This window comes from Pteronotus mesoamericanus, unplaced genomic scaffold, assembly GCF_021234165.1.
Source record: "Pteronotus mesoamericanus isolate MK-2021 breed Mesoamerican mustached bat unplaced genomic scaffold, CSHL_Meso_final contig_182, whole genome shotgun sequence".
Taxonomy (NCBI): domain Eukaryota; kingdom Metazoa; phylum Chordata; class Mammalia; order Chiroptera; family Mormoopidae; genus Pteronotus; species Pteronotus mesoamericanus.
In genome coordinates this window covers 15,122,126-15,142,077 of record NW_026555078.1, presented here as the reverse complement: position 1 = coordinate 15,142,077, position 19,952 = coordinate 15,122,126, and the positions used below count along the sequence as shown (strand labels likewise).

The 19,952-nt window shown below is 44.8% G+C and overlaps 1 protein-coding gene across 9 annotated transcripts in view; it reads left to right on the top strand.

Moving 5' to 3' along the window:
* NRXN3 (neurexin 3) overlaps positions 1-19,952 on the top strand; it is a 1,414,514-nt gene that overhangs the window by 27,745 nt on the left and 1,366,817 nt on the right. For 4 of the 9 annotated variants that reach the window (XM_054567195.1, XM_054567194.1, XM_054567196.1 and 1 more), the window contains exon 2: positions 5,280-5,297. The exons of the other annotated variants lie outside the window; for them this stretch is intronic. In XM_054567195.1, coding sequence (XP_054423170.1) covers positions 5,280-5,297 — 18 coding nt within the window. The remainder of the gene's footprint in view (positions 1-5,279; positions 5,298-19,952) is intronic. 9 annotated transcript variants of the gene reach the window in all.

The following is a 19,952-nucleotide window of genomic DNA, read 5'->3' as shown; positions in this document are numbered from 1 at the left end:
GACCCTTATCTGATGTGCTGCTGCTCTGAGTAAGAGAGGTATTAGTAATGATGGAGTCTCTGGGTCTTAGTTTCCTAGTCTGGAAAATGGGATGAATAGTGTTCCTACCTGTTAGAGTTGAGGTGAGAATTAAATAAGATGTACATAAAGCACTTGGTACAGTGTCCAGCATACAGAGAATGCTCACTAAACATGAGCTTTGTTATGAGCAGCGTGGCTTTGTGCCAGGGACATACAGACATTATCCCTTGCCGGACACAGTAATTGGCTCAGGGCTAGACATGTGACCTCAGCCAAACTGAGGGAGCCTTCCCAGGAAATTTTGCTAGAATGACCAGTAAATAGGCTGCTGTCTTTTCTCTAGAGCTGCTGGATTTCATCTTTGTTACCATATAGAGACAACCCACATGACAATGAAGCCAACAGCAAAGAAAACTGGTTTCTCAATATAGTAAGGGGATGACACTAGACTCAGAGTCCAGTCCCAGCTTTGCCCCTCTGCACACAGACATGTGCCTTTCCTTCTCTGAGCCTTAGTTGTCTCATGTGTAAATGGAGATACTAATGAAATCTGTCTCAGTGAATTGTATCAATTGAGATGATCTAGTCACTATTCAATACATAGTGCTCAACACCTGTGATAGGACAGACCCGGCTTAAACTCTGGGCACACAAGTGTTTAATGAAACAGACAACACTTCTTTTCTCATAAAGCTGGTGATTTAATGGGGGATATAAAAAATAAAAACATAGACCCAGCATATAATATCAAATAGTGATTAGTGCCATGATGAAAGGAAAAACACGATAATTGATAGCGGAGGGTCCCTATTTTAGAAAAGGTGGTTGAAGAGGCCTTTCTGAGAAAGTAGTGTCTGAGCTAATACCTGAAAAAAGTGAAGAACAGTCTTACATATACCTGACAAAGACTGTCCAGGCAGGGAAATAGCAAAGGCATAAGCTCTAGGCAGGACCTGCTCTGTTAATGTTAGTGGCTTCTACTGTCATGATAGCAGGGCTGAGGACTGGCTCACGTGATGGGGCACCTTTCCTCTCCCATCCTTCTAGCTTTGGCATTTACACTGACCTTGGGGGATAGCAGGAGCTCAAAAAGAAAAAATACTAAGGGGGAAAATCCTAATAAAAAGAAATTCTGGCCCAGTCTGTAGTCACCTCTGTTAGGAATGCCATGTTCAGACCAGGGGAAAGGGAGCAACCCAGAAAAGGAAGGATTTAAAAGAGGCCCCCACCCTTCGCCCAGTCTTTTTGCCTTCACAACAAGGGAAGAAGTAAATTGGGGCATTCCTACATTCTTACCTCCATGCAGTACCCCACGGACACTTATGGCATCTTTAACAACTTCAGCCACAAGTATGGATGGTCAGCACGGTTATTTTATAATTCAAAGGAACAATTTCCTGCAGTTTGGGGGAGATCTGGTTCTTCTCACTGAAGGCATGGGAGTGAGGGGTGGGGTATGGGGAGGAACCTCCATCTGCTGCTGTTGCACTTGCAGAGTATAGCTTAGCCTGGGGAGCCTTCCCGTCACCCTTCATTTGGACTCGATCATCTCAAGAGGCAGGAGTCTGAGGTTCCCCCACTTGCTACTTCCACCCCCCCAAGCCCCTGGGGGAGCTTTGGGGAGTGTGGAGCGGACTGCCTCCTGCAGGCAAGGCCTAGCCAAACCTTCTGGGACCCCACCCGGTGAACTCTGCCTTCGGTCTGACCTATTTTCTAGGAGAGAAAATAGAATATAGATTTAAATGCTGTGGCACTCTGGAAAACTACAGGCCCAGCAGTGTGAGAAAATAAAACAGCAGGAGGGAGCAGGGAAGGGCTGGCAGGGCTGAGGATGCCATCTCCTCTGGATCAATCACATCTGGTTGTCAACTGCCTTTGCTTCTGCAATTTGCCCCCACTTTTTAATCTATTTAAAAATTGACATAAGCAAGCGCGCACGTGCGCGCTCTCTCTCTCTCTCTCTCTCTCTCTCTCTGTCTCTCTCTCTTCCTCTGGCCAGTTCTGGGGCCCACTCCCGCTCTCCCGAACACAGACCCCAGGCTGTATGTCAGCAGCCGCTGCAGACAGAAGGCACTCTGGGGATGATTCCCTTGGAAACCAGAGGCAGCAGGACATGGGGTCAGAACCACCACAGCTACATTCTAGGACAGACTTTCTTGCTGTGTGACCATCGGAAGGGTTTTTGTTTTGTTTTTAAAACTATTCTTGTCCTCTCTTATATGAAGGTCACCAGCTAACATTGACTGAGGGATTACCATATGCTAGGTACCCTTCTAAGCTCCTACAACCACTTTCAAAGGTAGGAACTATTGTCACACCCACTTTATGGATAAGGAAACTGAAACACATCCAGCCATGGACTCTCAAGACCTGCTCTGAGTTACATGTGTACCTCTGGTGCTAAGGTCGGGGCGGGGGGTCATCTCTGCCAAACCATATGGATTAAGGGTAGGAAAGGGGGAGGGGCCCCAAGAGGACAACTGGGACTTGCTATAAAAAGAAGGGGGAAAGGATGCTGGTCAGATAATACAGTAAATGGATGCTGTTGAAGTTCTGATCCCCACCCTCTGCCTAGCCCTGTGCCCCTTCCATTCCTACCTTTGTCATTTCATTCTTTTGGTCAGAAATAAAGGCAGAGATTCAGGTAACTCAGGTGGTATATTGTCTCTCTGTCCCTCAGACTGGAGAGAACACTCAGATCTGCCTCTAGGTTGATGCCACAGCCAGGAGCTGAGTTTGGACTCTGATCTCTTGCTATGGTGGGGGAGGAGGGTGGTTTCTGGGTGGCCCTCTTTGGTAAGAAGAGATGCTGGCTTTTTTTATGCATAGGACTAGAACTGGGCCAAATTGAAGTTTGAGGAAGGAAAACACAAGAAATAAAATTGCAATTGGCTTTGTCTCCTGCTTATGCTTGCCCGGAACCTGTTAACTCCCTCTGGTCCCGCTTCCCCCTGAGGAAAGGAGAAGGAGGAGAGATGACCCAGAGGAGGAGAGGGCTGGCGCTGAGAGGTCTTCACTCACACATAGAACAGTTGAACCCAAATCACCAAAAGAAATACAGCTTAATTCCTATGGTCTCTTGGCATTTCCAGGAAGCCATCTGGTCAACATTTTTTGGTAATTCTGTCTGTGGTAATTCAAAATCATAATAATCAGAGCAACTAACATTTATACAGTGTTTGCCTTGTACTGAGTTAAGTGCTCTACAAGTGTTTAATCTCATTTAATTCTCATAACACTGCCATCAGGGAGGCTCTGTTATCTTCCTGTTTTAAGCTGAAGAAAGGACTTGGAGAGAGTTCAATGATTGACCCAAGGCCATTGAGCAGGTTGGAAGCTGTACCCAGACCTGTCTGTCTCCAATGCCAAAATGGGCAACTTAGTATTGGAAGGATTTTGGGGTTTGGAGGCATCCTGTCTCCCTTGGGTCTTGGTGCCCCCAGAAAACATGTTTCTGTGAACAACAGTGTTGACACTCCTACCACTGAACTCAACCACATGTAAACAGTTTGATACCCTATTTAATGAAGGGGTATTTTAAGGACTGCTATACTAGACAATCCATCAGGCATAGTTGGCCCTGCTCAGTTATTTATGCAGAAGGTTTTCTCTGTCCATTTCTTCTATTTTGCCTCTTTTCTTTTTCTCTGATGCCGTTCCGCCCCTAAATCTAACAACTCCTCAGAAAACCTGAAAGGGTGTGTGACTGAGGAATGATTCAGAGCTCTCTAGAAGCCTCTTTGGGCAGATACAGCTTCTAGGGAATACAGGGGCTAGAGAGACACTTAGCTGTTGCTATGTTTACGCCCCTCCCAGATGCCTAGGCACAGATTTGTTAGGTGGGCGCCTGGATTTTTCTGGGGCAAGAGCCCTAAGGAACTTGCTAGAACTTGACAATTCTAGTGGCAGCAAATTGAGGCACAGAGGAAATCCATGACCCACTCATGGGGTAGCTGGGAGACATTCACCCAGTTCTCTTATGTCTTCAGTGTGCTCATTTAGCTTGCAAACTGAATTTGTGCTCCATATTCCCTTGAGGGACTTGGGCTTCAGTTGAATGAATGTTGAGCTGGGTAGGATTAAAAACATCTAGGGTCTTTTCTAGGCTCTGTCCTCAACTAGTTGTATGACCTTAGGCACAATTCTCACCCTGTTTCATCCTCCATCTTAACAAAAAAAAGTTAAAGTAGCTAATGTCTATGGATATCCCAGACCCACCATTCAGTGATTCTAAGTGAGTCACCCAGGATCATCCAAATGGCCAGTGGTTTTCTGAAATAGCCTTGTTCTTTCTCCTTGGCTGTAGCATATCCTCAAGGTTGGGTCCAGGAGTTTTAACAGGGCTTTGGGCTGCTCTTTGTTTGGCTTCTCCAGCATGATTATGTTCTACATTTCAGGGTAGAAGGAGGAGATTGTGTTCATGGAGATGGTGGGAGTGAACTGTTTTTCATTTCTGAAAGTTCATTGGCTTAATTCAAATATCAACCTTTCGAGGACTGGATATTTATTTGTAGATATCCAAAGTGATTTTAAATGGGAATTCCTGTCATTAATGATGTGGTGAAAGCAAGGGCAGAAATGAAAGAGGGAGGCAGGATTTCAATGTCAGGCAAATGATCTACTCACACCCAATCTCGCACACTCACACTGCTGTCTGTGATGAAGAAAGGTCATTGGGAATACTGGGGAGGGAGAGAATTATGAATGTTCTGTGATCTGTGTCCTTCAGTCCTGTGTGATGAACAATGCTGCATCTTGCTCTTAATTCATATGCCTCTTTTTCTTTGTTCCTCAACAGAGTGATTTATTATTATTATTTTTTCTCTCTACTGGGAAACCTTGCTTGACTTCATGTCCAGTGTTCTGTATCTGGAGGGGAGGGGGATTTGCTTGGGCTTTGGTATGTGGAAATCAACCAGAATATTTTAACTGATATTCTTGCAGGATTCCAGTCTGCTCAGCTCTTTGGAGCCCTATCTGATTCCAGGATGTGTCTTTCCGGACAGATGTGAAGCTCACCTCTCTTGCTACATGCACAGTGAACAGGGAGCTTGGCCCCTCAGCTTGCATGGGTGGTTTTGGGTGAAGGTAGAACTAAGTTCTCAGAAGCTGAGCACTTTGGGGGTCTTGCATGAACTTGGGAGTCATGCAAGGGCCCATTGCATTGTGTGTGTGTGTGTGTGCTGCTAACGCTCTTCTTCCTTTTTCTTTCCCTTTCTCTCCTCTCCCTTTCCCTCTTTTTGAAAATGCTGCCACAGATGTCGATCAAGGTCCAGGTGAGTCTTTGTGTCTGCACAGCTGCCCTATAACCTTCCCCGCTGCCAGATTGTGCATGTTTGACTCTGAGTGAGACCTTTTCCCAGGGAGTGTAAACAAGACCAAAATCTAAATACAGTGCATTCTCTGTTGATCTAGGGTTAGAAGAAATGTCTTGAATTGATGGACTTGTATTGGTTTTGAAGAACCATTTTAAAACCAGGAAAATGTGGTTCCCATGCTTACATTCTCACTTCCTTCTGATTAATATTTCTGGATGAATCAAAGAGTGGAAAGTGGGCATTTTTTAAAATGTATTTTTAAAAGATGTTCCTGAGATATGTATTCTCTAATTTAATGCGCATTTTGCTTTGTTGTCCATAAACAATTTATTTATCTTCTATAGCTTCATGTGATTGAAAGTTGAAGATATGACATACTCAGCATGGAAAATACGATGTGGGTAAAATAAGGTTTCTTTCTTTTTATTCTAAGAAATGGCTTTTCTACAATGAAATTAGCAATATTTCTTCTTGGTTATGTAACTAATACATGCTCACTGTAAAAAACAAATTTTTTAATCAATGAATAAAAGGAAGAACCATCCTTTTGACAATTGTGCATTTCTCTTTTTTAAATGCATACTCAGGCAGAGTCCTAATTTTAAGCATTGATTGTGTTTAGACACATACATGTACACATGCACAGAGACTTATATGGGAGGATACAACCATTTATAGATAAGAAGTGTGAAATGATTTTGAATGGTTTGGAGATCATTCTAAATGGGCTAGAACTTTGAGTTAAGAAGAATAACCCCACCAAATGAGAAGGGAGTATCTTTTTCAAAAAATTTTTTTAGATATTTCCACATATGTTTTCATATTTAGTCCTTTCAACATTTAATTATTGTAGCATCAATAAAAGTATGGTTATGTCCATTTTAATGTGAAGGAAATTTAGGGCCCAGCAGGTTAAGCAGTTTGCCCAAGGTCATAGGGCTCCTTATGCTAGCAGTGGGATTTGAACTTAGGACTTTCAGACACCAAAGCCCATGCATCTTCCATTGGAACATGCTGGGTCTCATCACTGAAAATTCTCAGCAATCTAAGATCTGGTAAGTATTTCCCAATGGGGCTATTATTTTTGCCTAGAGGTAGTGTGACATTTTCATAATCAGCAGAACTCATTCCAAGTAAATTTTTTAAAAACTATTTTTGAATATTTAGAATAATCAACCAAACTTAGGAGGAGCTTCTATTAACCTACATGAGATATTATACAACATAGGAGAACCATGCAGTTATCCCTGGCTCATGCACAGCATTTCTCCATCTCATCGCTGTCTGCTTCCCATCCCTTTTGAAAATAGTTGTTTGAACTAAAGCACAGGGCAGCTTTTCCCAGGAAGGTATCATTAAATTTGCTCCTTCTATTTGATAATATTTTAGTTAATCTCTCACTCAGCAAATATTTTGGAGAACCTACTACTTACCAGGCACTCTCCTGGGCACTAGGGATAGAAGAGTAAACAAACAGAACACTCCCTGTCTTCATGGCTCTTTCATTCTAGGAAGGGACAGACAGTGAACTAAAAAACTATATCCATCCAGGGTGGGGCAAAAATAGGTTTAGAGTTGTGAATACAAGAAACACAGAGTTTATTCTTGTATTATTATTTATTCATTATTGCATTATTTTCATACCAATAAGTCTAAACCTACTTTTGCCCCACCCCGTATGTGTATATATATGTATATACATATAGACACACACATACACATGTTATGTAGAATATCTGTCTATATCACATATGTATTGTACCAGGTAGTGGGTGATAAGTATTGTGGAGAGAAATGAAGGAAGGAAACATGAAGTTGCTATTATACAGAGGGTGGTCAGAGAAGGCCTGTCTGCTAAAGTGATGTTTTCTGGGATGCAACAAGGAGGTGAGGGAGTAAAGTCAATGCATCAAGTTTTGTTTGTGAAAGAGACATTTGGCTCAATCCCTTCTCTTCTTGGTTCCCAGCGGAGACGTGGTGCAGGGCCCTGTATGGTCGCTCCCAGCTGCCCAAATGAGTGGGGGCCGGCATCCAGCTGAGTTACTCTTGCCAAGCCTGTGCACATGGGTTTGCCTCTGACCATAGGGCACCTTTTCCTAATTCTCCCAAAGGCGCCATATTGGTCCTGGGTGCAACAGCGCAGCAGGTGAAATGCAGTGGACTATGGGTTCCCTTCCGTCTCTTCAAAGGGGTGGAGGTCAGGGGGTGAGCCTGCCTTAGATGACAGCATCTACAACTAGCACCATTCCAATTTCATGGCCATTGTCTCATTTCTTCCTCTTAATAACTCTCTGAGGTATGTCACCTGCGCTCTATTTCTCTACTGAGGAAGCTGAGGCCAGGAGGTTAAGTGATGTGCTGATGTCACTGAGCCACTGAGTGGCAGGGCCAAGAGGGGATTCCAGTCTAATTCTAAATCTTGCATTTTTCGTTCTGCCCTTGAGGTGTTGAAAGCTGATTGCCAATCCTGTCACTCCACTGACCCCTTGCTTTTCTGTGGTTTCTGAGCCTGAAGCAAATCATGAATTCAGGGCCTTCCCTGTGACCCTGGAGATGGCGGGAGGCAGCCTCAGCTGCCTGGTCTTGGTGGAGGTTAGGGGGCAGCCTCCCACCTCTCTGAGCCCCTGGCCAAGCAATCTGGAGCCAGCAGGGCTGTGGCTCTCTGGTATTTCCTTCGTTCCGCTTAGGAAGACAAATTGGGGATTTTGTAATTGGGAACTAATGTAACTGTTTATCCAGGGGCCACTGGAGGACTATAAGGGAATGATTGATTAATTGATTAATTTTACATGTTGAAGAGATTGGTTAGGAGTAATGCTACTGTAAAATGCAGTCAGACATGGGGCCTGGTAGGCAGCACCTTTCCCAAGGTTTTAGAGGTCACCTGGGGCCTCGGAGAGAGCATCCTGGACACCCAGGGGAAAAGGGGCAGACTATACGTCACTGGACTTCCATGTGGGAAGTGGGAAAATCCACAGCCTCTCTTTCTAGACTTTGGGAAGGAGGCTCAGAATCACGAAGTAGCAATGGGCATTTGTTCTGTGCTGACCTGCAGGATGAGAGGGACACTCAGCTTTGACGCCTCTCATGCATGCATCCTCTGATTCGACATTTCAGATCAGCCCCTCCAAGCAGGTATTGCCATCCTCTCTACAGATGAGGAAACAGAGCCTCAAAGAGGGTCAGGACCTGCCCACTGTAGTCAGCTGCTGGTATAAGAGCAGGACCTCAGGCCTGTCTGCCTCCACAGCCTCTGCTGTTTTTCTTCAAAGCCCTGGCATTTCCAGGGCAGAGCTGTGGGTGCATCTTACTCGTGCTTGCATTCCCAACTCTTCACATGGTACACAGCATATAGTAGGACCTCATATTGGTTGAGCAGAAAGTGTGGCCACAAGCAACAGGAGTGTTGTGAATCTTCAGGGTCTCAAGACATGTTGGGGCTCAGCAGGAATTCAGTCCAAGGTGTGCAACTCTGCAACTTTTCAGAGGGGGAAACAGGCCCGGGGTGGGGAAGAGATCTCCAAGGCCATGGAACCCATTTGTGGCCTGGAAGGGACTACTGCCTGGCCCTTATCTCATGCTCCTGGCCCATTGGGATTTGTCATTGGTCTCCTGGGCTGCCTGTAGGGCAGGAGGGGACAGTCCCAGCCCTGCTGTGGTGTCGAGCCTTCAGCCCTCCTTCCTCTTCCCGTGTGTTCCAGAACTCTCAGCCAAGAGGAGAAAAAGCCATTTGGAGGAGGGCATGGGGCGGGCGGTTAGGGGAGGGATTTGGAGGCAGAGAACAACGCTGGGCCTGGGGCTCTGAGACCCCTTCTTTCCCTTCCCCCAGCTTCTCTCTCCAGCCAGGAGGGGCTGTTTATGATGCTCCAATGACAGTCTCTCTCCTCAGAAGGGATAATTTCTCAGGCTCTGCCTGCTGATTAGAGCTAGAATTTAAATGAATAACTGTGACCTTGTGGAAGTGCCCTAGTTATTCAGAGGCCCGATGAGGAAATAGGCCTCTTGCTTCGGTCCATCAGAGTCCCAGCAAAGCATGGGAGGAGGGGCTCCTGTCTGCCCAAGCCCAAAGGAGGTCTGCTCTTGCTGAAAGCCACTGACCGCCTCTGCGCCAGCCTCCTTCTGCCCGCTCTTGATCTCTGCCCCCTTCAGTTTAAGTCATCTCAGGCTGTCCTTGGAGGGGGAACCTAATTATTTGTCCTCACCCCCTGTCTCCAGGGGCGTCACTCAGTCCAGCCTGAATACATGTCTAAACCCAAAGTCAGGAGACAGCGTCTGACTTGTCTCACTTGTGTTCATAGACACAAAGAGTTTACCTTAGAAGCTGGCTGCTCAGAGGTGACCCAGCCCACCAGCAGCCTCAGACTCCCCCAGGTGCTTGTCAGAAAGGTGGAATCTCGGGTCTCACCCCAGATGGACCCCCAGCTGCATGCACATTCAATTTTAAGACACACTGCCCTAAAATTCCCAGACTCTCCTCCGCTTTGGAGCCAGCAGGGCTGTGTTTGCCAAGGAGAGGTGCAGTCCACCTTGCTCAAGCCCAGTCCTTTGTTCCGCTGGGCACAGCATGAAATAGCCGCTTTTGGGGTTGATAGGAGTTAAGAGGGAGAAAGAGATTAGGGAAGGGGAAGGGAATGAACATTCATGGACAGCCTGGTCTGTTCCAGTCATTGATCAGACACTTTCCAGGTAACAGTTTATGCAGTGAGAGGCAACATAGCTTAGCATAAGGCAGGGCTCTGCAGACTGAAGCTCCCAGGCCAAATCCAGCCTGCGAATGCATTTCACATGGCCTTTGAGCTAAGGATGGTTTTTCACTTTTTAAATTGTTGAAAACAATCAAAGAAGAATACTTTGTGATGTGAAAATTGTATGGAATTTGGATTTCAGTGTTTTTAAATAAAACTTTGTGGGAACAAAGGCATACCTATTTGCCTCTGCATCATCCATGGCTGCTTTACAAAGGCCAAGTGGAGTGGCTGTGACCGACCCCCTACAGCCTCCAAAGCCCAAAAGATTTAGCATCTAGCCCTTTAAGGAAATTGTTTGTAGAGCACAGACTCAGAGCTGGGCGCCTGGGTTGACATCCTGGCTCTGTCCCAGCACAGCAGTATGAGCTGTTCAAGTAAACTTTCCTTTGTGTCCTTACTTTCCTCATCTGTAAAGTGGAGACAGCAGGAACCTACCTCAGGGGGCTGCTGTGCAGATTAAGTGAGTTCATGCATGTCAAGTCTTTAGAACAAGTGCCTGGCACATAGTAAGCAGTATATAAATTTGCTATTTACACGAGTTGTCTTGTTCAATCCTTTCTGCACGTTTCCATTGTACAGATGAAGACACTTAGGCAGTGAGAGGCTTAAGGACAAAACAACACATTCTTTGGCCTGTGTTGTGGTCTCCCTACTTCAGAGCCATCTCTCACTGCTGTGGATCGAGCCCCTCTAAACACACCTGCTGTTCTCTCTTTGAACACATTCTTTCCCATATACCCCGGTCTTTATGGTTTCGGTGAACAGGTCCTTCAAACTTAGATCCTGGCCACCAGTGCCCTCCAGCAAGGCCCAGGAATTCCAGTAACTGAGAAAGGGAACGACATTTGTAGAGGGCCTTGCGTGCCAGGCAACTAGCACTTCACAGTTGAAGAACCTTGGGCTCCAAGATGTTACATCCTTTGGCCCAGTCGCAAGCAGGCATGGTAGGTATTGGGACTTAAAAACAGATCTGGGATCTCTGCTCTATGGTTCTGCTTCCTTCTGGGTCTGCCACTTTCTCCAGGAGCTGTGTGGCCTTGGGTAAGTCATGTGACCCCTCTGGGCCTCAGGCCGCTTTTCTTTAATGGGCTGAGTTTAAATTATATAGCCTCTCAGGCTTCTTCCATTTTGAGGTCTACAATTAGGCTGTCTGACTGGGATGCCCTGAGGAGTGGTAATCAGGAAAATGCCTTCTTTTTCATTACTACAGACTTCCAGCTTCCAGCTTCGGTAGTAACTAAAATAAATTTTTTTTTTCTATTCTTCTGGGCAATAGTCCCACTTGCCTTTCTCCCTTACTTATTAGGAAAAACACTTGTATTTTCAGGCTGGCACTGAAATACTCAGTTTTTGCATGCATCATTTACTTCTTTTGACATCCCCAGGAGATAGATTCTGTTATTAGACCCATTTTACCCAGGAACGGAGTGAGGCTCCAAGAGACAGTAACTCACCAACCCAGTAAAATGTGGTGGAGCAGGATGCCAACCCTGGCGCGCCTGGTCCCGGAGACATCTCCGAGGGAGTTCCACCAGGATGTCCACCCACGCAGGTGCACCCGGTTCACTACCTATGTTCTAGGCCTAGAAAAGAGCCAATATACCACAGGTGCAGAATAAATATGTGCCCAATGTGTAAATAGGGCTCAGGACTCAGCTCTTAGTTTTACCCCAAACCTCTCTCTGAAAGTAAGTCTGCCTCTTATTGGGGTTCACCCAGAGATAGGAGGTAATTAAAGCAGTCTTTACTCAGTGCCCATCTTAGGCTTGGCTCAGTGGGGGCTGCAGGCTGTAGGGAAATCCACCACTGCTGTGCGTCATTGGATTGGAAAGGGGCCCTGGGCTGGGCTCACAGTGCTCAGCTTTCAGCCAATTTCCCGGCTGGGGCCCGGGAAGACCCCCTTGGCTCCCATAGCAGTTCCTGATGAGTAAGTGTGAATAACGAGCTGCTCCCCAGCCTGCCTCCAGCATTGGCTAACTCAAGGAAGCAGAGAGCTGGGCCTTGGTACCTTTTTCTAGGGTCTCTTAAAATCTCCTCCTTTTTGCTCTCTCAGCAAGGCAGATTCCCTGGGGTGCTGGTTATGGTCCCATTTTGTTTCTCAAATCCAGGGGTCAAGGCCAGGGTTAGAGCTGGGAAAAGAGTCATTAGAGTTACTCTATAGTCTCACTATCAAATGTGTGGGGACTATATTTGTTGCTCCAATGATGAGGAGGCATTAGTGGCATTTAAGAAGAAGAAGGCAATGAATGCTACATGTGCTATAATGTGTAGGAGGGTCTCAGGCAAAGACTTGTATTGGTGAGACCAAAGAGAAACTGTTCTAGACCAATTTCTTCTTTGTGTAGGGGTGGAAACTGAGGCCACAGATCTTCCCTATAACTCAGCTAAGTCACACAGCTTATTTGTGACAGCCACAGAGCCCCTCCCAGTCTGTAAACCCGCCTAGGGAGGTCTGGAAATGGTCTGGGATAAGCTGGTCAATTTGTGGAGCTAGGCCTCAGGAGAAGTGAAAGGATGAAATGCAGCTGGGAGTGGAGGGCAGTGGGTCCCCTTGTGGGGCAACGTAGCAGATGGCGACCATGGTGGGAGGCACCTGAGGACGCCTAGCAGGCAGGCTGCTAGTGCTGCCTGTTTACTGGAGAAAGGGTGTTGGCAGGAGACGGGGGTGGGGTGGGCCAGAGAGAGGGCCTAGGTATCCCAGGCTCCTAAATAATGACAGCAATGACTGCAAGCTCGTAAAGCCCTTCCATGTGCCATGAACTGTGCTCAGTGCTTTCTGTTCATGGTTGCTGGTGATTATCGTGGTGATCCTGAGACGATATTTTACAAATGGGAGGCAGATATTTTACGGGAAAGAGGCAGAGGCAACTTAACTTGCTTGGAATCCTACAGTTAATAAGAGACAGAGATGGGACTCAGACCCAGGACTTATATTAGGGAGAGCCTTGCTTTTGAATACTCTGGTAGGCATCCAGATCACCTGGAGAGCTAATGGCAGAGATCCAGTGGATTCTGATATGACCAAAGTTTGAGAACCACTGTGTTAAAGGAGAGTTCACTGGAAGGTGGAAGGACTGGAAAGTTTCAGCCTTAACCACTATTTTATACTGTACCTTCATCGAGGGAGGTTGGGATGAATGATCTCTTTGTCCGAGCTCCCACGCACCTGAGGGCTAGTAGAGCTATCATCGTAATACACTATAATCAGCTGTGTATTGTCCCCCACATGCCTCTCCTTGGCCACTGTGGGCTGTTGAAGGACAGGGAGTGTCTTACTCTTTGACTACTTATCCATGTCTACATCCTCACTACTTGCTACATTATACGCACTCATTAAACTTTGTTGTTAGACTCAGCATTTCAGGAACGGAAAGGACCTAAAAGGTTGTCAAGACTCTCTGTGTACCAAATTTTTGAGTCTCTTCTGTAAGAGCTTATTCAGGCTTGGCTTGAGCCCCGCAGTGATGAGGAACACATTGCTCCTTTAGCCATTCCGTTCCATTCTAACAGTACTGAACATTTGCAAGCCCTTATTCTGAGTCATGATAGCTCTCACCACCTGTATTGCTTCTAGCCCTTGGGGACACAGAATAGAGCTAATTACACTTCCAGTATTTGAAGACAGGGCTTTTGTCTTTAAGGATTTTCTTTACTGAAGGCTAAAACATCTCCAGTTTCTTTGGGTATTCTATACAACGATTTTGAGCTCCCCCCCCCCCACCCAGGTCATTGTTCTCTGAAAAATGACTTTTTGTTGTTGGTAGTTTTTGCATCCTTTCCAAACAAGGATGCCCACATTCCATATGGTAGCATGGATATATCCCAACCAATTCACAACAGAGTGGTTCCACTACTCCCTTTTTCTAAACTCCCTACATCTACTAATGATGACATTAAACACTTTAGCACTTCTTTTTAATGACTATAGTATCAAATTGAACTTAAAGGTACTGAAAATATTTAATGTTTTGTGTGGACTGCTGCTAAGCCCTTCTCTCACCTTCCTGCACTGGGTAATTATTTATTTGACTTAGACTTGGGACCATTCTTTGATTTTGTTCATTTCTACCATGAATTTTTAAAAATCCAGCACACCATGATCTACTAGGGTATAGTTCTTGTATCTAGCATATCAGGTGTCCCTTCCTGCTTCTTGTTATTTGTGAATGAAGAGCTAATTTAGAGAAGTTCATGACAAGTTGGAGAGCAAAGATTTCTTCTTTGGGGAGATTTTGCTGTAAGTCATAATTGCTGATCCTTTCTTCCCTAGAGTGACCAGCATGATTGCCTTTATCTCTCTTCCTTCCATGTGATTCCCATATGAGCAAACCCTACTCCTTCCCTCTAAAGAGGTGGAATAGATTGGGAAGGTGTTACCAACATGCTTTCCTCAGCCCTGTGGTTATGCCATGCAGAAGCTATTGGTGATTCATGGGTGACATTCGAAGAAATACTTTCTGTTCAGTTCAGCCACCAGGCTGTTAGAACTAAGTTGGACATCTTACAGAGAGTTTAACAGTGAGGATGGAACATAGCAGCATTGTGGAAGGGCCAGCCTAGAGGCTGGGACCTGAGTGGCACCTGCCTTAGAAAATTAGCAACAGGCTCTTCTCTGAAAACTATCACCATCATCAGTCCAACTATGGAATTCATCCCCAGTGCTGTGCGAGGCTTACAGAAAAGCCAAAATCATATATGTAAACAAGTGATCTTCCTGAGTGTCAGCTCATGACTGCTATTAGGTGAGTCACTGAAGCTTTCTTTAGTGCCTACCTTTTTATGGGTGGCATTAGTTTGAAACATTTGATGTTGTCATTTTGTAGGTCAAAACCAGTCAAATATCAGAAGTTTCATATGATTTAACCCAATAGCTGTTTGGCCTCTTTGGAGGTCATCTTAGTTCATAGAAGGACAGAATCTTCAAGTTGGGTTGGGTTTTGGGTAGTTACCTTCAAAAACCCCACCCTGGATGTCTTCTGGGGACTCTCTGTTCTTGTGGAATGTGTTTGCTCCATTGCCTTGCAGGTGCAACCTTTAAAATGTTTGATGACAGCTCTCATGCCTTTATCTGGCTCTAGTTTTCTGAATGTGTAGCACTTCCTTCAGCCATTCTATATGTGACATGCTTTGGAGGCCTTACCGTTCTGATTATTCTTCAGATGAACCCTACCTGGTCACACCCCTCCTAATATATGATGCCACTCTCTGAACCAAAACCCTAGGTTTGGTGTAGTCAGTGCTGAGAAGAGATGGGACTGCTGATGTCTTCTTATTGGGGGGATTTGGAGGGGCTTTGCTTAAGTAGCCAGAGTTTATATTTGTCCCTTAAAATTCTATTTCACTTTTGCCTTTTTACATCCGTTTGGACCATGATTATGATATCCAATGAAATAGCTATTCCTCTAAGCTTTAGTTTATCACAGCATCCAGACTGTGTGCCATGAGTGTCCTCAGCCAAGTCGTTGATCAAAATGTTGAGCAAGTTCAGGATCTGCTGCCAGTTACTGGTGAACCCCTGGTGGAACAAGGATGCCAAAGTTCACGATGAAGGTTCAGGAATTGCCTGGGGAAGGGCTGATCCAAGGCTCAATTGTGGAAGTAGGTGGAGATTTTCTCCAGACCCTATCTCTTCGCTTTACGCATTCTTCTCCCCAGTCCCACTCCATCCCCTGCTCCCTTCCTCCTGCCCAGAGTGGCTGACTTGCTACCCTGTGACTGCATATCTCTGTCCTTCCTTTATCACATGTCCCTGTGCCACCCCATCACTGAAGAAAGATCTCTGTCTTGGCTTCCTGATGGTCTTACATACAATACAGTGTCAATGACCAAGGAGCCCGAGTGTGTCTTGTGTTCAGTTTTGTGTTTAATGAGGAAAGTTGCTTAATACCCTCAAGAAATGACCTAGAAAAGGAAAGACATCATGTTTTAGTAGAACCTTGGGATGGGAATTGAGGAGGGGGAGATTGTAGCATTCCCCTAGTGTTCCTTCTATCACATTTGGCCAGTTCAGGGATGAAGTTGAATTCATGTCCAGGAACTATTTTCTCCTCCTGAATTCTCTAAGACATTTGTCTTCCCTTCTCCACCAGCACTGAATTAGACAGAATAGCTAGTGTCATGGTTACCATCACAGCCTGGAGAGCCCATCTGTTGGCTGAGAATCCTCACTTCACCCCTTGCTACGTATTGTGACTTTGGCTCTCGACCTTGCTTTCCTTATCCGTAAAATCGAAATTATAGCAATGCTTATCCCATAGAGTTATATTTAATGAGATGACACATATCCATGCTTTGCCTAAAGTAAACAGTCAACAAAGATTAACTACTGTTACAATGCTGTCGTTTTGCCAAGTTAACTGAATTTCCTCTTTTAAGTGCTTAAAATGCTAGGATGTGTATCTCTTCTTCTCCCTTCTCTCTTTTCCAAATTCCCAGTCACCTTACAGTAGTGGTCACTTCTCTATTCCTCAGGCCTCACCCTCTACCACCCTCACTAGCTCCTTAGTTCCTCTGGGAACCTCAGGTGAATGTTTTCATTACCTTCTGATTTTACGTAATTACTCTTTTCAAAAGTCCTTGTGGCTTCATAAGAATTCAACGTTGGCACTTGCTGCAATTAGTGACATTTAATTTCCCTGCTTCAGTATGGAAAATGAGATGATATATGTAGCTTTTACACTGGGATAAAAGTTACCCTGAGAGTGAAGGAAAGAAAAGCTTTGGCAGAGATAACTTGCTTTTTTTTTCACCATGAGTCTTTTTTTTTTTTCCTCCAAGTGACTTCCTTCCTCCCATGAAATACTTTCCCCAATTATCCAGCCAGAGTGAAGGAAGGAAGGATGGATTGAAAACCATCTGAGGTGGGTGGGATATTACAGGTTTGAGAGGGAGACTGTGTTAGCTTAAATGATGGAGGCCTTCAACTTTAGGCCTGGTCCCTGAACTTTGCATCTTCGTTTTGCCTGTTTCAATGAATGGTTCCTATTCTCTGTGTTAACCATTCTCATGGCAGGCTTCATGATGGCCACAGCCACTCACAAATGACTTTGCTTTCATAGCCATTTTCATTCTCCCAAGCTGCAAAAGCAGCTATCTCCATGGGGATTTTCCCAAAGGATGTAATACAGTTTAGAGAGCCATACGTATATTTTGCATGTAATTTACATATGATTTGCAGTCTTTTCTTAGGCAATTTCAACTTCGAATGTCTTACCTACTAGTGATCTTTTTCTCGTCCCGTTCTTGTATGTACCCTGAGAACCTGTGTACCACATACATAGGCACAGGAAGAAGGGTGGAATATAGATGTGGAAAGAATGAGGGGAAGCATAAAAATTAGCAGAAATATTGGGATCCAGAATGGTCCCTGGATCCAGCTAGAGTAGCACTTTGTCAGGGAGTGGCATCTAGACAGGCGACACCTGCATTGCTTTCTAATTTTTTTATAATTATTTTTACAAAAGGCATTGTAGTTCCATAAGCATTCTGTGTTGGTAATTTTTAATATCATGCCTATCAAAGAGTCATCCAAGCCCACCTCCTGTTTCCTACCCACCATTAGGCAAACTTTTATGGATCTGGCTTCAGAGTGTTAGTTGAGAATCTATGCAAACCCAGAGCCCACAAAGAGATTGTTTTGGAAAGCTGTGGTCTCCTTTTCTTCCCTGAGCCCCTGCTCCAGCCCGTGTCTTTTCTTTCAGCAGCCCTTGAACATCAGGCCCAGAATAAATGCCAGACTTCACACCCAGCCAGGTGCTGGTCCTAGGGCTGCCTGCATGATCTGGGAGTCCACTGCTGACATGCATTTTGACCCTCTTTCTGAGGCTGATGAGAAGGCCTATCTTCCTTTTCCCCTTCCTCATCAACCACATACATAACACACACCAGCTTAGATTCCTTGTTCTTCCTTACTGATTATAGCCTTCCCCATCAAGATTTTTTGAATGTTATTTTCTGTATCTATATTGAAAAGCCACATATTTCATGCTTTAAAAACGTTTTAAAAAGATTTTATTTATTTATATATATATTTATTTATTTTTAGAGAGGGGAAGGGAGAAAGAGGGAGAGAAACATCAATGTGTGGTTGCCTCTTGAGCACCTCCTACTGGGGACCTGGCCTGCAACCCAGGCATGTGCCCTGGCTGGGAAGTGAATTGGCAACCCTTTGGTTCACAGACTGGCACTCAATCCACTTAGCCACACCAGCCAGGGTGAAAAAGTCACATAGTTTGCTTTTTAATGTAAAATTTTGTTTTAATATTGACTATGCTTTTAAAAAGACATCCAGGATATCTTAACATTCCTCAGCCCTGCCAGACCAAGACCCGGCACTTCAGTCCCTTATTCTTTGAGGATGCATTTACTTACATGGGCACAGGCACCTCTTCCCTTATATTGTCCTGACTTTCTCACAAACTTCAGTTCAACGGTGTTAAATGCACCGTAGAAATTTTTGCTTGAGTGATCCCTTTGTTTCTTCAACTCATCATGTCTGAAACACAGAAGTCATTATTGCCCTTACTCCGAATCCATCTCCCTACTCCACTCCACCTTCCTATTACTGACAATGCTTTACTTAGTCTCCCATTTGCTCCTCCCTTAAAGTAGCTCCTCTGTCACCCAAAGCTTGTTGAGTTCTTTTTCTCTTTTCCGCCCCGCTGCCACGATATTGAATTTAGGCCCTTGTCTATGACTGATTTTTCTGCCTCCATCTTTTTTCCCTCGAATTCATCCTATCCACACCATTGCCCGAACAATCTTCCCCAGCGTCATTTTCCCTGGGTCATTCTTCTGCTCATGAACCCTCAGTGTCTCCCAGCAGCTGCAAGATCAAGGCCATTTTCCTTAGCCTTAAAACTCAAGATGTCTATGCAATGACCCCGTCTACCCTCTGATCCTTAAGCTCACCTTTTACTTCTTTCTTATATGAACTATTTATATGTGTCCATACCTACCATATGCCTGGCAGTGTCCTAGGTGCTTCTGGAAAGTTGGACAGGAAAGTCCTTACAAATGTACTTTGTGGTCTTGGGAATGTTTTCCATCTATCCAAAGCCCAAACCATCATTCAAAGCCTGTTAGGAATTTTTCTTTCCCCCAGAGACCGTTTCCGTGCCTTCGGGGCCCTCCCCACAGCCCTATTGTCCTAACTGTCTGAATTCATCCTTTGACACCAAGTGATTAACCATTCATTCATTCCTCGTTTAATCACCAAAAATATACTGAGCACCGACTATGTGTCAGGCACTCACACATCATATAGCACAATTAAAATAAACATCAGCCTTTATATAACCCTTACTACTATGTACAGGCAGAGCTTTACATATGTTTACTGATTTAATCCTCAAACAACCTTGAATTGGGCATTATTATTATCCAAATTTTTATTTTACAGATAGAAAAACCAAGGCACAGAGATGTTTAACAACTGTCTTAGCATCAAAAGCTAGAAAGTCACAAAAGTGGGACTCAAATCTGGCTCTGAAGCCCTTGACTTTAACCCTTGCACTTCACTCTCATGTAGCAGGATATATATCTCATGCATGTTTGTATAAATATAATATAAACACACACACCTTACCAGCTAGACTCTAAAGTCCTAGAGGTCAATGGCCATGTACCATACTAGCTTGTACCCCTACTATCTCACCCAGTCTTTGCATATAGTAGCTACTTGAATCTTTTGGTTGATTGATTGTTGGTTTTTGCACTCACTTTTGGAGGCCTAAGATATTTAGCAGCAAGTAGGAGTGCATGGGTATACCAGGGGGCTAGCAAGAGAATTTCAGAAAAGACGGGGGGGTCTCTAGAATTCTTGGTTTCCAGTTCTTAATTCTGCAGGCTATGAGCATGATTTTGT